General features: G+C 34.2%; 1 protein-coding gene across 2 annotated transcripts in view; it reads left to right on the top strand.

The window, feature by feature from the left end:
* The window catches only part of LOC149735871 (sushi, von Willebrand factor type A, EGF and pentraxin domain-containing protein 1-like), a 74435-nt gene that overhangs the window by 53435 nt on the left and 5669 nt on the right, over positions 1-15331 (top strand). For both annotated transcript variants that reach the window (XM_089879191.1, XM_089879192.1), the window contains exons 70-103: positions 41-263; positions 474-713; positions 1052-1262; positions 1448-1626; positions 1910-2041; positions 2235-2300; positions 2355-2426; positions 2533-2682; positions 2980-3108; positions 3547-3832; positions 4127-4460; positions 4681-4858; positions 5051-5245; positions 5430-5594; positions 5815-5962; positions 6161-6688; positions 7085-7257; positions 7566-7974; positions 8186-8435; positions 8713-8860; positions 9070-9237; positions 9555-9782; positions 10054-10228; positions 10507-10631; positions 11066-11303; positions 11500-11621; positions 11829-12002; positions 12289-12395; positions 12740-12964; positions 13400-13514; positions 13821-14046; positions 14275-14387; positions 14657-14763; positions 15161-15312. In XM_089879191.1, coding sequence (XP_089735317.1) covers positions 41-263; positions 474-713; positions 1052-1262; positions 1448-1626; positions 1910-2041; positions 2235-2300; positions 2355-2426; positions 2533-2682; positions 2980-3108; positions 3547-3832; positions 4127-4460; positions 4681-4858; positions 5051-5245; positions 5430-5594; positions 5815-5962; positions 6161-6688; positions 7085-7257; positions 7566-7974; positions 8186-8435; positions 8713-8860; positions 9070-9237; positions 9555-9782; positions 10054-10228; positions 10507-10631; positions 11066-11303; positions 11500-11621; positions 11829-12002; positions 12289-12395; positions 12740-12964; positions 13400-13514; positions 13821-14046; positions 14275-14387; positions 14657-14763; positions 15161-15312 — 6491 coding nt within the window. The remainder of the gene's footprint in view (positions 1-40; positions 264-473; positions 714-1051; positions 1263-1447; positions 1627-1909; positions 2042-2234; positions 2301-2354; positions 2427-2532; positions 2683-2979; positions 3109-3546; positions 3833-4126; positions 4461-4680; positions 4859-5050; positions 5246-5429; positions 5595-5814; positions 5963-6160; positions 6689-7084; positions 7258-7565; positions 7975-8185; positions 8436-8712; positions 8861-9069; positions 9238-9554; positions 9783-10053; positions 10229-10506; positions 10632-11065; positions 11304-11499; positions 11622-11828; positions 12003-12288; positions 12396-12739; positions 12965-13399; positions 13515-13820; positions 14047-14274; positions 14388-14656; positions 14764-15160; positions 15313-15331) is intronic.

Below are 15331 nucleotides of genomic sequence, written 5' to 3' on the forward strand. Positions count from 1 at the left end.
ACTTTAAACAAGACGATTCCTAAACAGTTTTTATATACAGGGTTCTGGTCAGTGGTCTGCTGTGCCAAGTTGTACACCAGTAGTCTGCCCTGATCCATTGTGTGATCACCCTGCCTCCTGTGTGTTTGCTGGGAAAACTTTTAACCAGCAAGCTGTTATAACTTGTAATGCGGGATATGAGTTTGCTGACAATGTCAGATCAATTACAATTCTATGTGCAGCAAATAAGATGTGGCAATCTATGAATGTGGATATAATTACTGGTTAGTCAAATGTATTAATATTTTTTTTGTAAAACAGCAAATATGATTCGTATACGTTGTTGCTGTTTGGTTTAATATAAGTATGAAAGAAATCTTCTGGCAACTTATTACAATGTTGGGCCCTTTATGTCACAAAACATACAATTGTCAGAAGATCTTTGTCTTACTATAAAACATGATTTTTTTTAATAAAACATCCTATTTTTTTAGCTGACTCAACAGGCTGTAGAAGACACTCATGTGAAGAGCCAATCGAAATTGAGCATGGAAGTCACATGACTAACTCCCAGTTGTACCAGTCAACAGTGAACTACACTTGTGACCCAGGATATCAAATGACTGACACATCTGTTACAACTTTAACTTGTGATGAAGATAAAACATGGGGACCTTATCCGTTGCCAGTTTGTGAAGCAAAAGACTGTGGACCACTCCCATGTCCTGTACAGGGTAATTTTTTACAACACAAGCTCTTATACTGAGAATGCTACATACCATAGATTGACAACACAAATTTTAGCCATCCTCTGTAAAATTTTAAAGAAAATTTGTTATAATAGCATGAACTCTTATATAATGTTAATGACACATAATATGCATTGAAAATGAAGAAAAAGTATAGATAAGCTAGTTACAAATTATAAAACATTAGAATAGCTGAGCCTGACTCAATGTTTGTAGTTCAATATTTCCTGTTTAATTAAAAATATAGGATAACCATTTACCCTCCTATTTACTAAGAAAATCTTTCTTTGGCAGAAATATATTAAAACTATTTTTTCTAACAGCCAACTGCGAGTTTGGTGCCACAACATTTGGCTCAGATTTCCGCATCTCCTGTAGAGAGGGGTATGAACTTTCGCGTGATGTGTTTCATACAGTGTACCAATGTATGGAAACTGGAGCATGGTCAAACCCAAGTGATTTTGACTGTTTGCCCGTCAAATGCTCAAAACCAAACAAAATATTAAACGGGAAAATCTCAACTGGAAACGCAGGGTAAATTATACATTGGAAACTGAAATATAATTTTAAAATTAAGATTCAAAATATGTTTAACCTAAAATTACTTGTTTTAAATATTTTTTTAAACGTTCCCTTCAAAAATATTATTTTAAACAATTGAATTTTTATTAAAAAAAATGCATTCTATTTAAAACTAATCTATTGCAAACTAATTATAGAAGTCGTCCAGTCTATTTAAGTGTGGTTGGTTATGAGTGCGATCATGGCTATGAATTGGATGGTCCTGTTGAGATCACCTGTCAATCAAACAAAGAATTTTCCTCACAGCCACCTGTATGTAAACCTGTATCATGTGGAAAGCCTGCAGCCATATCTAATGGCATGGTTATGTATTCAGGTATTCAGAAAAACAGTTTGTGGAGATAAAATATGCTTGTGTGCAAAAAAATCAAGAAAACCAACATTTTTGTTAAAGATATCTAATACTTGGGTATTACTTGTTCCCTAGTGCAAACTATTCCTTGAAACTAATTCATAATAGATTAGTAGTTGTGTGAAATTATAAAAAATAATTGTTCGTAAATATTTTTCAGTGTAAGTGTTAGTCATTTACCTATTAGGTCTAGCCTTGTGTTTGTCATGTAATTAAATATCTAACTGTACTTCCTAATTATTGTCAGGTTCCACTTACAAGCATAATGCAAGTTATAGCTGTGATCAAGGCTACTATCGCGTGGGTGGTTTACAATGGACATGTGCAGCAGATAGGCAGTGGGTGCCTACATTGTCAAGCATAGAAACTGGCAATGAAGGTAATGTAATGTAATGTAACTTACTTTATGTGAAATACAACTTTTGGTCACAGATTTTTAACTTGACAAATTTATTAAAAACATTTATTTTTTACTTCAACTTTTAATTATTTTTTTTCGGTTTTAACAATATATAAAATAATAGGTACTATTTAAAAAAGCTTAAATGAATAACTTTAACAAAATAATACAGGAGTTATCACAAGAAATCGACGTTCAGCGGAAGTGCTTGAAGGCTCAGCAAACTTAGAAGGATCAGGTTTGTAAAATATATTGTAATATTTATTTATTTTACCCTGAACAATATTTACAGGCATTACCAAACCAGTGGAAAATGAACCAAATCCACCTCCACTTGCTGCAATAAGATCTTCAGTTTTTGCAGGTTTTTTAATATTTATTTTTCTAGCTAATCCATAGGCTTTTACAATTTACCCCACCATGCGAAGATAAATAAGTACCGTATACTTACTCATACTTTTCACTTTCAGCTGCACCATTAACAATATTGCCAACTTGCGAAAGAGTTCCATGTGGAAATGCTCCTTCAATTGAGAATGGAACACCTGTGAACAGTGACACCAGCTTTTTCTATCAAGATACTGTTGCATACATCTGTGACAATGGCTACAGATTTGTTGGTGAGTATATAAAATAAAAATAACCGTGTCCTCACCTAAAATATAAAGATTAGCCTTTTTATTTAGTTATGGACGTGTTGTATAAACAGTATGATTATTCATTTATCACTGTGTTTAACACCTTTTATTCAATAACTGATTGTTTCACAAGAAAAAATTTACTTTTTTATTTAAGATAAGTTTATGTAAGATAACTAAGTTTTTGAGTACATAAGTATTTGTGAGATATTTGAATTTTCCTTGTTTTTTATTCAAGAGTTTTTTACATTTTTCACAGCTATACATTTAAACCTGCAGGTAGAAGCGTTCTTACATGTTTGAAAGATGGTTCATTCGGTCCCACCCCACACCCATTCTGTGAGAGAGTACCATGTGGATCACCACCCTCCATACTACACTCTGTATACAGAATTACATCACCATCAGGTACATGCAGAGTTAGTTTTTCCAAGAATAGAGTTTACAAAACTATATGTTAAATTAGATTATGCAGTAATTTGTTTATTCTCGAATGGTTGGGGAATGAGGGTCATTATAACATAGGTGTTCTGTTTCATAGACCCGTGTATGAGTTGGCATGTATGTAACTTTGTGGATAAGAGTTATTTTATTTTTTCAGAACATTGCAATAAAGATTTAAAAATTCTCTAAAAAAACTACTAGAATATCATTAAAGGAAACTTTAATATATCTCTTGAATGCCGAACCTCTACCACTTAGTATTTTCAACTAAGTCTGTTTCAACTGTTTTATAGCCCCTTAATCAGTACTGTTTCAACATTCTGTTACTGAGTTGGTTTTGTGTGAATATTTATTTCATTTTGTGTCTAGATTTATGATCTAATCTAAATACCTGTTCCATAGGTGGTGTCGCCCACAACGTATACCAAGATACTGCTATATACAACTGTTCCAGTGGATTTGAGCACAAAGAACCCAACCCTTCTAAACTTCTAACATGCTCTGCAAGTGGTTCATGGCTTCCAGCACTCCCCGACCCATGTCTGCCTATTGTTTGCCCTGAACCTGTTGTACCACTACATTCTCAAGTATTGGGAACCAGTTACAATTTTAGAGACAACATTACCTACTTGTGTAATGAAGGATACGATCTTATTGGCCATGCCGTACTTGGCTGCAAAGCAAACCGGTAAACATATAAAAATAGTATTGGTCATAGGAACACATAAGCAATACCTGCTACTTTAAAGTGGATTATTGTGCTGACTAGTTTATAAACCATACCCAAAACTTACCTAAAACATTTTACTAGCAATTACAAGGTCCATAAAACCACATTGTATTTTGTGTGATAGGAACTTCACTAAATGATGAAATGGTAATTGACCAACATTATAATACTTAGGTCCCAATGCATGTCATGCTGTAGGACCCATCTAGAATAAAATATAAATGCTAAAACTTCTCTTTTGATGTCCACTAGAAAATGGTCATCTCCACCACCCACCTGCTCCCCTGTTTCATGTGGCTATCCCAGCAATATATACCATGGAACTTATGACCAGCAGTCTGGTAAGGCTTCCCGTTTCACATACTTGAAACAAGTGAACTACACTTGTGAAGAAGGTTATGAATTCGCCCCCAATTCAAACCCCATCCTCACCTGTCAATCAAATCGCAAATGGAATTTGGACCCACCTAAATGTGTGCCTGTGTCATGTGGTCATCCTGATTTAATAATCAATGGCAAATATAACGGGACTTTCACTTATGGAAGCACAGTACAGTATTCATGTGATCGTGGCTATGAATTACAGGTTAGGATAAAAATTATTGAAAAAATAATAAGTTCATTCCAAATTGATGTAATTCTATTTACTATTCTATATAGGGGAGTTCCGTGTTGAGAACTTTGAAAATAATGTACTAAAGAAAATGTAAAGTGTGTTTATTTGTTTATCCAAATAATAAAAGATAGAAATTCGGTGCAAACTATTGTCATACCACAAAATTAAGCATTCCTAACTAACTTTTCAGGGAGAGGCAATAATACACTGCTTGGCGAATCGGTTATGGAGTAATGGCGCCGCTATGTGCTCTCCCGTGAGCTGTGATCATGCACCACGAGTTGCTCACAGCAATGATCATGTCTTGATTGGAAAAAATGAGCATGAAGTTACTTTCACGGGCACTGTCACATACACATGCCTCCCAGGTGAAAACTTATTTATTTCTATTCAAGGCGGCATGCGTTTAGGAATCCCACAAAGTAGCATTGAAAGAAAAACAAATACTTCTCGCACGTTGTGATTTTAGTTTAGTTGCCTCTGAATGTACCATGGTTTATATTTATATTATGACTTGCAGCAACAGTTGCACACTATGTATTTATACCTTACATTTTCAGGTTATATTTTGACCGGGGCTAGCACTCTCACTTGTACACATGATGCTACATTTGATTTGCCTGCACCAGTATGTGCTCCTGTATCCTGCGGTGAACCTGTTATGCCACACAATGGTCGAATTAAAACACAAACCGGAATACTCTTCAATGATTCTGTTGTGTATGAATGTTACAATGGCTATGAGCGAACACCAGGTATGTAGAGTGAAGCGTTCAGTGTACAAATTAAACATTTATTCTGCTGTTGTTGGAAATCTCGAATTTAGGTGAAATGAGAAAATGCACTTTGCTGTATTTAGTTTTTCGTATTTTTATAATTTATTTTAATTAATTCTAAACCTTAAAAAAAGTAAAGTTTGACCTGCTTCATAAATACCAGGATCCTCATTTGCTGCCGAATGCACTGAAAATGGTACATGGAGTGCTGGAGCATTGGAATGCCAGCCAGTTCCTTGTGGAGAACCCACTCCTATTATTGAGAATGGTCATGTAAACTTCACAAATACTGTTTATCAGTCTGTAGCTGTTTATTCATGCATACCAGGTTTGTATAGTATAATGTTATCAATATCCTGTTACTTCTGCCACCAGACATAATGTAAATAATGTATTAATGGCTTATCTGGTATGAAAAACATATTGTATTTTCTGATATTTTTTGTTGGCAATATCAAGGCCAGACGTTTTGTCACCGTTATATGAAAATTTACAGTAAATTTTAATGTTTCTAAACCATGAACCTAAAACTGAATAATATGTTACAGGTTATGAAATCAGCATGTCAAACTGTGCTATTGGAAGGTATTGCATGGAGTGCAATGCTCATGGCATCTGGGAAAATGAGAACAGTGTTGAAATACCAGTTTGTACCGCTCTGAACTGCTCAGATCCAGAACATGTCGAGTTTTCTGTGTAAGTCCCATTTGAATGGCTTTAATTAATATTGCGAAGAACATATATGAACTGTATTAACAGTAATTTAAAAATTTATTGGACATGCTTCTGTGACACAAGAAAACAGGCCTTATTAAAGGAAGTTTTAGAAAACTTTTTGTAATCATGCGCCAAATGCTTTAGCATCAACCATCTTATTTTTTACTTCTTTAAAAGATCAAACATGTTTAACAATACATTTGGCTCAACACTGGAATACACCTGTGAACCTGGTTATGAACTTATTGGCAACCCTATAATGCAATGCCAAGCAGATTACAGTTGGGGCCCAGATCCTTTCCCTATCTGTGAACGAGTGTCTTGTATTGAGCCAGAAGTTGTGAATGCCACCACTGAAGTCATGGTAAAGGAACCTAATGATAGTTCAGCATTCAAGTTTGCAGATGCACTTAAAGTGACCTGTTACCCTGGACACAGTATGGAAGGAAATAAGTTAGTTTACAACCCATATAATCTCCTATACGTTTCTTCACAAATACACTGGTGCAACAGCAGTGGGTTATGGGATTATGAGTTCAGTCCATGTGTTCCAATAACTTGTTCACAACCTTCTTATGTGCCACATGGTGACGACTATTGGCCAAAAAAAGATGTTTATGACTTTGATGAAGCTATTGCACTTCACTGCATAGAAGGTTATGAGTCAAAACATACATCCCGCATTTCAAAATGTGTCTACAACAAGTAAGTATGACATTTTATCCACTCGAAACTATATACATTGTATTTTATGCATAAAAGTTTTGGTGTGCTGCTTTGTGAAGTTGGGCTCAAAAACACAGCTATTTAAAGGGTACTGTAGGTGCTTCCAATTTTTGAATGAATGAGTGATTTTACTGTATGTATCCTGGTATAGCAAGGCAATGGAAGTCGTTATAACTTGTGTGTTCTGTTTTATAGACTTTTATGGCGTTTCATTGTTTCTTTTATGGCGTTTTACTGTTACTTTTCAGGATTTTTTATAATGTATGCCTGACAATTTAACAAATAAGTGACCACCGTGTTCCAGCAAGTGTCCTACCAAATGACACATATGTCCACAATGGTAGCCGCAATAAGTGATTTTGTTTGTTTTTGAAGTGTTTGGTCTCATCATTATGAAACTCCGGGGACGTGTAGTCGTGTACAGTGTCCACTTGATCCCACAATAGAGAATGGATTTGTAGACAGTCACAAATACGAAAGACTTCCCTTTGAATTTGGATCTATAGTAACTTTTATGTGTATACAAGGTTACTTGATACAAGGAAATGGTACCTAGTAAATTGTTTTTTATGATAATGGTTTTTACCCAATGGAGTGTCTATCACAGTGTTTATTAATTCTAATTAGTAAATATTTTTTGCGTGGAAAAATTTTGAAAACAGGTTAATAACTGTAGCATTGGAGCAATTAGTTAAAAAGAATATAACAAATGAGAGTAGAATTTTTGATGTATTATTTTCCTTCTTTTTATAATTCATTTACCGAACCACTGCTAATTATATAAATATGTGTTGCTTTTTTTTTCTTTTTTCATTCAATGCTATTTTCTATTTTTATAAAACATTACTTCTCACAGCCAATGCTACTTGCACATCATCAAAAACCTGGTCACAGCTTCCTGTATGTGCGCCTGCCCCTTGTTCCCCACCTCCTGCAATAGAACATGCTTTTTACACAATAGAGCATATGCCAATCTTTGCACCACCAGTAGTATCAGATGAGCCACTTCCTCCTGGACCGTATAGTGATGTTGGGGGTTCAGAACCTCTACCTCCAGATGTACAGATTCATTCTATTTCTTCTCTTGAAGAAATGCCACCACCATCTCTTGGCTTCAAACTCGGTGACATAGTAATGTACAGCTGTGATCCTGGTTACCAGCTTCACAATCCATTTGATAACTACATGGAGTGTGAGGTGGATAACCAGTTTGAAGGTCCACTTATATCATGCGAAGCTGTTACTTGCCATTCAGCACCTACTATGTGAGTATAAACATAATGTTTGTAAGATTTAATCGACAACCATTTATTATTAACATTATGTGAGGTGCGAATGATAAACCACCATATTATTGATATGTAAGATTTAAGTGATAACCTTCGGTTTTTAACACTCTGCGTTGTTCAAATGTTTACCCACTGCTATTAACATAACGTGGGATTCTAATGTTAATAAAATCATGACATTTTTCAGACAAAATGGTCGCTTCAATGCTAACTCTACAACTTTTGGTCGCACTATAACTTACACTTGTGATGAGGGTTATGAAGCTACATCACTGGTTACTTTCATCTGCACAGCAAATAGAACATTCATGGCAGGTTCTACATTGCAAGAGGCAAACTCTCAACGTCCAGGTTGTGCTCGTGTCAGTTGTGGCCAGGCCCCTATTGTTAACAATGGTGTAGTTGTTGGTGCTAAAAGGTTGCTCTACCTCTACAATGTAAGTTCATAAATGGGGATTATACTTAAAGTTGTCACATATTTCTACCTTTTTGAATCAATGTATACACCAGTTTTGTATTAAGTGAGAATACATAGTTTAATTTTTGTTCTAGATTTATTTTAGCTCTGAAGGCTACATGTTTAGTTAGCATTTTTAGTAAATAAAAGGGGACTTTGTAAGATTTTGATCGTTTTCTTATAAAATTTTCTTTTTTGTGTTACGACCTATAATAATTTAATCTCAAAATTCTGATGGTTAAATAACTTTTATTCAGGATGAGGTCACCTATGCATGTAATAGTGGTTACTACATGGTTGGAGAAAGTACATCACGGTGTACATCTGACCGTTTGTTGATACCACCAATATGCTTACCTGTGTTTTGTGGTGTGCCAGCTCAACTGCCTAATTCTGTTCTTGTATGTAAGTAATTCCTACTTTCAATCTGTGATGAGTTACAGCACAAGTATTATGTTGATTGAAAAGGTGCTTTGCAAAATTGTTTTTGCAAAAAAATTAAGTTTTTCATACCACTGTTATTAAGTTTGCATTCTGTCTATTTGAAACTATATATATATTAATTTTAAATATTTTATTTATCACTTTAACATGCTTTATATATTTTCATACAGACAATACCACCTTTTTCCAAGACCTAGCAAGCTATCAGTGTGATGAAGGTTATGTAGATGATTCAGACACTATAAGTTGTCAAGCCAATGGTAATTGGTCTATGCCAACTTTACTTTGTAAAAAAGTTGATTGTGAATCACCACCTGATCTCGAATTTGGCTTAGTTGGTAAGTGTATCTACTAGACTAGCTACAATAATATAGGTTGTTTGTGTTTGATTCACTGTTTTTCTAACAGCTTGAGTATTTGTGTAAAGATTATATAACACCTTATGTGTCTGCCTGCCTATTGGGTGCATTTATGGTGGCTATACAATACAATTTTGACTACATTTTTTTTATAAAGTCACTGCTGATAATGAGAGTGCTTTTATTTAAGCTGCTTTATGATTATACAATTAATATTTTATCACCCATTTTTTTTAAATACCTTGTCAAATTTATTAATTTCTTTGTTTAAATTCATGTTGTTGATAAAATTATAGAAATCACTGGAACAAAATATGGTGACCATGCTAACTACACCTGTTTACCTGGATACACAATATCTGATCGTACACTGAGTACTTGTGAAGCAAGTGGAAATTGGTCAGAAATTTGCCCTCTTTGTTCTCCTGTTAAATGTAGACCACCTGCTGTAATTGATAATGGCCACCATACTGCACAAGGAAACTACACTTTTGGGGAGGCAGTGGTATTTTCGTGTAATAGAGGTATGCGGGCAGGTGTCATTACTTAACATAGTAAAACTTCTTTAAACTGAATATTATATATAGCTGTTTTGAATACAATACTTTGTAATAAAGTTGATATTCATTGTTTGCACAGTAGTAAAACTTCCAGTGCAGGCACAATGTTTTTAAAGCCACCATGTATAGTGAGCATAAAAACATCTGAGTTATAACTCATCAAATATTGCTATGCAAGGATAAAAATCATGACTAACACTTTTGTTTTACTAATTCTCACATAACAAATACATAGGTTATCGAATGGTTGGTGTAAGTTTTGCATTGTGCAATGCTGAAGGTCATTGGTCCACCCCACCTCCTTCCTGCCATAGAAAATCATGTGGACTTGCTCCTTTTGTTTCAAACTCTGTTTTCCAACCTGGGGAGTTGTTGTTTGGGGACGAGGTTGAGTACAGCTGTCTTTTCGGGTAAGTGTAGAGGGGTTTGTTGTGAGTTACAAACTGGGTATTAAACTACATTGGTATTTTATTTATAGGTACTAATATGCTATTAGTCTATAAAAAATATTGAACATAAAATGACAATACTTTATATATGTGATTATATTTCTGTTATTACTACCTACATTGATAAACTTATGTTGAATAAATTTTGAATAAAAAGGGAAATCAACTTTATAATTGGATCAGAAAGGACTCAACAATAAAATTTAATTTCCCAATATATAACTCTATTAATTTTTCAGATATGAAATGGCTGGTCATGACACAGTATCGTGTGGTCCTGGTGGGTTCTTATCTCCTCTACCAAGGTGTGATCCATTACCATGCCAAGAATTTCCTCGTGTCAAACACGCAACACTCGTGACAGGTAAGATAACCCCAAACAAAACATTGCCAGAAAATCTCTCTTTTAAAGATATGCCTGCAGAAACAGCACATATAAAGTTGCTTTTGTTGATCACTATTCTACATCATGTGCTTAGCACAGTAGTTTGCTAGTGCTAACCTGTTATTATCGAATAGACCACTGGGTTGCAAATATATTTCAATAACCATAGGTAATAAAAATAATAAAACTCAATCATTTTGTTCCTAAAAAATAACAACATTAAAATGGACATAAAGGTGGAATGTAAAATGACCACAGTAATGACTGATCTCCATTACTGCATTCAAAGAGATAAATAACCATTAATGGTATGATAATACAGACTGTAGATAAAATACACACAAATGTTTGAATGGACGAAAAAAGTTTTTTTTATGCAAAACGAACTAAATACCTTAAATATTTTTTGGCAGATCCTTCCAATGGTGTAGTATTTGGTGAACGAATTGTATTTAACTGCAATGAAGGGTATCGACTTGCTACCAGTTCAAACTGGATGGAGTGTACAGGTCATGGGAAGTTCAATTTCACATCAAATACTGTCCGATGCCAGCCAGTTGAATGCCCAATGCTTCATCCAATCGATCATGGTACTCTATCACGTGATCATGGTGTTTTTAATGATGAAGTAACTTACTCATGTAGTGAAGGGTGAGTTTATGAATGTTTAAATGTTATTAAATCTATTATATGTGAGAAGATTATTAAACGGTCAAAGTTAAGTTAACATATATTGTTTTAATCGTTTTAGATTCTTTTTCCGATTTATTTTTGGGCAAAAATATTCTGGTGTAAAACTTTATACCTGTATAAAAGTCAGAACTATTTTTTAAGCTTTACATTGTAGATACAATTTGGTGGGTCTATCAATAGTTGTATGTAATGCTAATGGAACGTGGACAGCTCAACCGGTTTGTCAACCAGTGGAATGTGGATCTGCCCCAATCATTGAAAATGGGAATGTGCTTGGTAAATCAGTTTTTAACCATAGTTTTTTTTTTCCATACTAAAAACAATGTTACTCTTTTTAACAAGTAATGTGTAATTTTGTTTTGAGAAAATGTTTAAGTTTATGGAATTCAGATTATTATTTAGTTTGCATGGTACAACTCTGCTTGGTGTAAAAATGCTCAAATTTCAAATTCATAAATGTTGCAAATTTTATTTTTCTTGCAGATGAGCAACGTACCTATACGTACAATATGCGTGTTAGCTATGCATGCGACATAGGATATGAAATGAGTCTTATCAATGGACATAGCAGATTGTGCCAAGCAGATGGAAGTTTTACATCACATCCTATAACATGTAGACCTGTAGAGTGCCCAGAGCTTCCACCTGTGTTCAATGGTAAAATAATAGTGAAGGATCTAAAATTTAACAATCACCAACAATGTCTTATAAGTTGTAACTTAAGCATACATAAGGTGTATGAAACAAAACACCAGTGTTAGAAAGGTTGACGTTGATGCAAGGGTAAATAAGATGCATTTAGTCATTTATTTAAGTTAGATTATTCCCATTACAATTATACCCAGACTGCCCATGCATGTCTACATGGGATCCTTGGTTTATGTAACGTATATGTGTAACTCACTTTTGACCTTTTTCTAATTTTATTTTATCAAATTTCTAGGTATTATTGATCTGTCTGGTACCACGTATCTGACAACAGGAATTTTAATTTGCAAAGATGGGTATGAACTTAACATAGGAGACAATAATGTTGAATTTACATGCCAGGTACATTGTATTTGTAGCTCACTTATATCATTTACAAGTAACGAAAAAAAATATACTCTTAAAATCTATAAAAATAATATATTTAAATTTAAATGTTTTTTACCTATAGCATGTGTTAATTTTTTAAACTTAAACATTATTTGTACAGAAGTAAAACAACTCTTTTACATAAGTTATGTATCAAAATATAGTAAGACCACAATCATCAACTTTCACTAGCATAAAAATAAAATCATTTACCAAAATGACACAGCGAAAATTATGGGTTCTGGCTGTGGTAGTCCCAACATAAACTTTCAATGTTTTATTTTATTCACCTTTCTGTGTAATGTGTTATATTACAGGCCAACCGCACTTGGTCCAATGATGTAACATCAGTCTCTTGCAACCCGGTACCATGTGATACACTGCAGCCTTTAGAGCATGGCTACATTAATGTAAAAGAGAGGCCTGATACAACTATGTTAAATGGAGCAAGGACAACTACTGTTGCTGGAGATGATGATGTTCTGAGTCTGCACTTTGGTTCTGCTGTGGAGTATCTTTGCAACCGTGGATACTATTTATCGGTAATTAAGTTAATTCAGGGGTTTGTGTGTTGAGGTACAAAGTCTGTCATTAAAACATAATGAAAAAACTAGAAAAATTACATTTTCCAATAAATGGAATTGGTTAAAATTTTGTGCAAGGTAATTTAAACTGAATAGTATTTATCAGTAATTAAGGTAATTTAGAAGTTTTCAAATGCTCGTTGAGGTTCAAATTCGGTCATTGAATAAAAAATGTTAGCGCATGGAAAGGTGAAAATTTGTGCCAGCAAGTAGTAAATAGCCTTTGATAGATAAAGATATGCCAACAGTCATTTGAGTGATTATAAGTGACCAATAATTTAGTAGGAGGGCCTATTTAACAGTTTTAGTGAAATCTTATCTCTGTTGCTCTAATAATAACAAAGTGAAAAAAACACCTTTTCGTATTAAATAGTTTTGGTTAATTTTGTGCAGGAGGGTTTAAATGAGCTGTCATGCATGGGTGATGGTAGTTGGAGCACGACACCCCCACTTTGTAACCCAGTAGAATGTGGGAATGCTCCTATTGTGGAAAATGCAAGAGTTCCAGGTAAGAGTGGTCTTGTATAAATAAGTATTTTTGAATTAAACCAGAGTTAACAATATATGTACAAACAGGACAATTTGTTTAGAAAGATTGTATTTTTGCAAAAATAAACATAAAGTTATATTTTTTTATTACAATTCTTTTTTCTCTTGTATTTCATTTAAAACTTCAAACGTACGCTTGCGAAATAACATTTAAAATATTTTGGTGTCTTTTTGAAAATGTTGGTACATCATCCTGTTTTTTTTCTTTGTATTTACGTTTAAATCAGATGACCAAGTGAGCTACTAAAAGATGTTTAATTTACAGTTATGACATACACATTCAACATGAGTGCGCAATACGAGTGTTTGACTGGGTACATCTTTAGAAGTGTTGAGACATTTCAAATGTGTTTGGAGAATGGGGAGTTTACTGATTACAATATAGCATGTGATCCAGTACCTTGTCCCTTACCGCCATTGGTCGAAAATGGTCACACATCAGTGACTTCGGCAGTGTATGGTGTTACTGTGTCCTACCATTGTGAGCATGGGTAAGTGAATGAATGCAACTTCTTTACTACTTTGTAGGGCTATGAGAGTAGTTGGGCAAAACACTGAAAAAGAACATTTGCAAAACCTGGACAAAACATGGACAACCCTATGAAAACATGGGAAGACACTCTACTTTAAATCCAACTACCTTTGCCTTCATACAACATATTTATTTTCTAACCCTCCATCAACAATAGTCCAACAATTTCAAGTTATATTGTATACAGGTATGAAATGATTGGCAGTGACACAACAACATGTACAAGCACAGGTCAATACTCAACACCGTACCCATTATGTCATCGCATTTCATGTGCTGAATTACCATCTTTACTTTTCTGTAAGTACACAGCAACAAAACTAAGGGGGCTTTAAAATACCGCATCGTTGTCTGTTACCAGATATAAAACCATGTAAAACTTTTTTGGGTGAGTTAGTTTGGAAAAATACTGTACATGTGTTAGGTACTACAACATGGTACCTTCGATCAGGTTTGGTACAACAGCCCATATTTTAAACAAATAGATTAAACTCTTTTTTTATAGTATTTTTATAGTTTTAGGGAACGGGTGATTTAATAGTTCTTTATTATTTCCATTGTTTTTACAGCCAATGTTGTTGTGGGTGGGACAAGGTTTGGAGATGTTTCAACCATTGAATGTATTACCGGGTTCATGTTTCCAGATGGTGGAACTACCATCACCATTTCTTGTGGGGTAAGTGGTTTAAGTATTTTATGTGGCAACACTGTTATGTTATCTATACCAATCTGTAAAATGTTATCTCTTAACACCATGCTACAATATTTAAGTAAACCAGCTGTTTACCAGTGGTTCTGAAACTATGTTATACGGTGTCTTTTGCCAAGGACAGCTTATTACAAACAATATACCTACCTGTAGCATATGTGTGTTGTTGAATAAGACTCTTAACAATTATTGCAGTGTTGACTAATCGTTTTTTTAAATCTTTATCGAGTACCAATAGTCTATAAGTGATTGCTGAAATTTTGATCAAAATTCTCTATTTTACTTTTTTGATAACAATTTATAACTTTTACCTGTGTTGCTGTTCAAAACATATTTTCAAAAGCCATTTCTTATGTTCATTCAGGCGAATCGAACCTGGTCACATGACATAGAGCACATCACATGTGACCCAGTACCTTGTCCACCTGCACCTGTGGTTAAACATGCTACCATCAAAACTTATGCAATTGGTCAACATGTGTTTGGTGATGTAGCTGATATACTGTGTGATGAAGGGTAGGAATGTGTTTTGGAA

Source organism: Ciona robusta, chromosome 5, assembly GCF_009617815.1.
Source record: "Ciona robusta chromosome 5, ASM961781v2".
Lineage (NCBI taxonomy): Eukaryota > Metazoa > Chordata > Ascidiacea > Phlebobranchia > Cionidae > Ciona > Ciona robusta.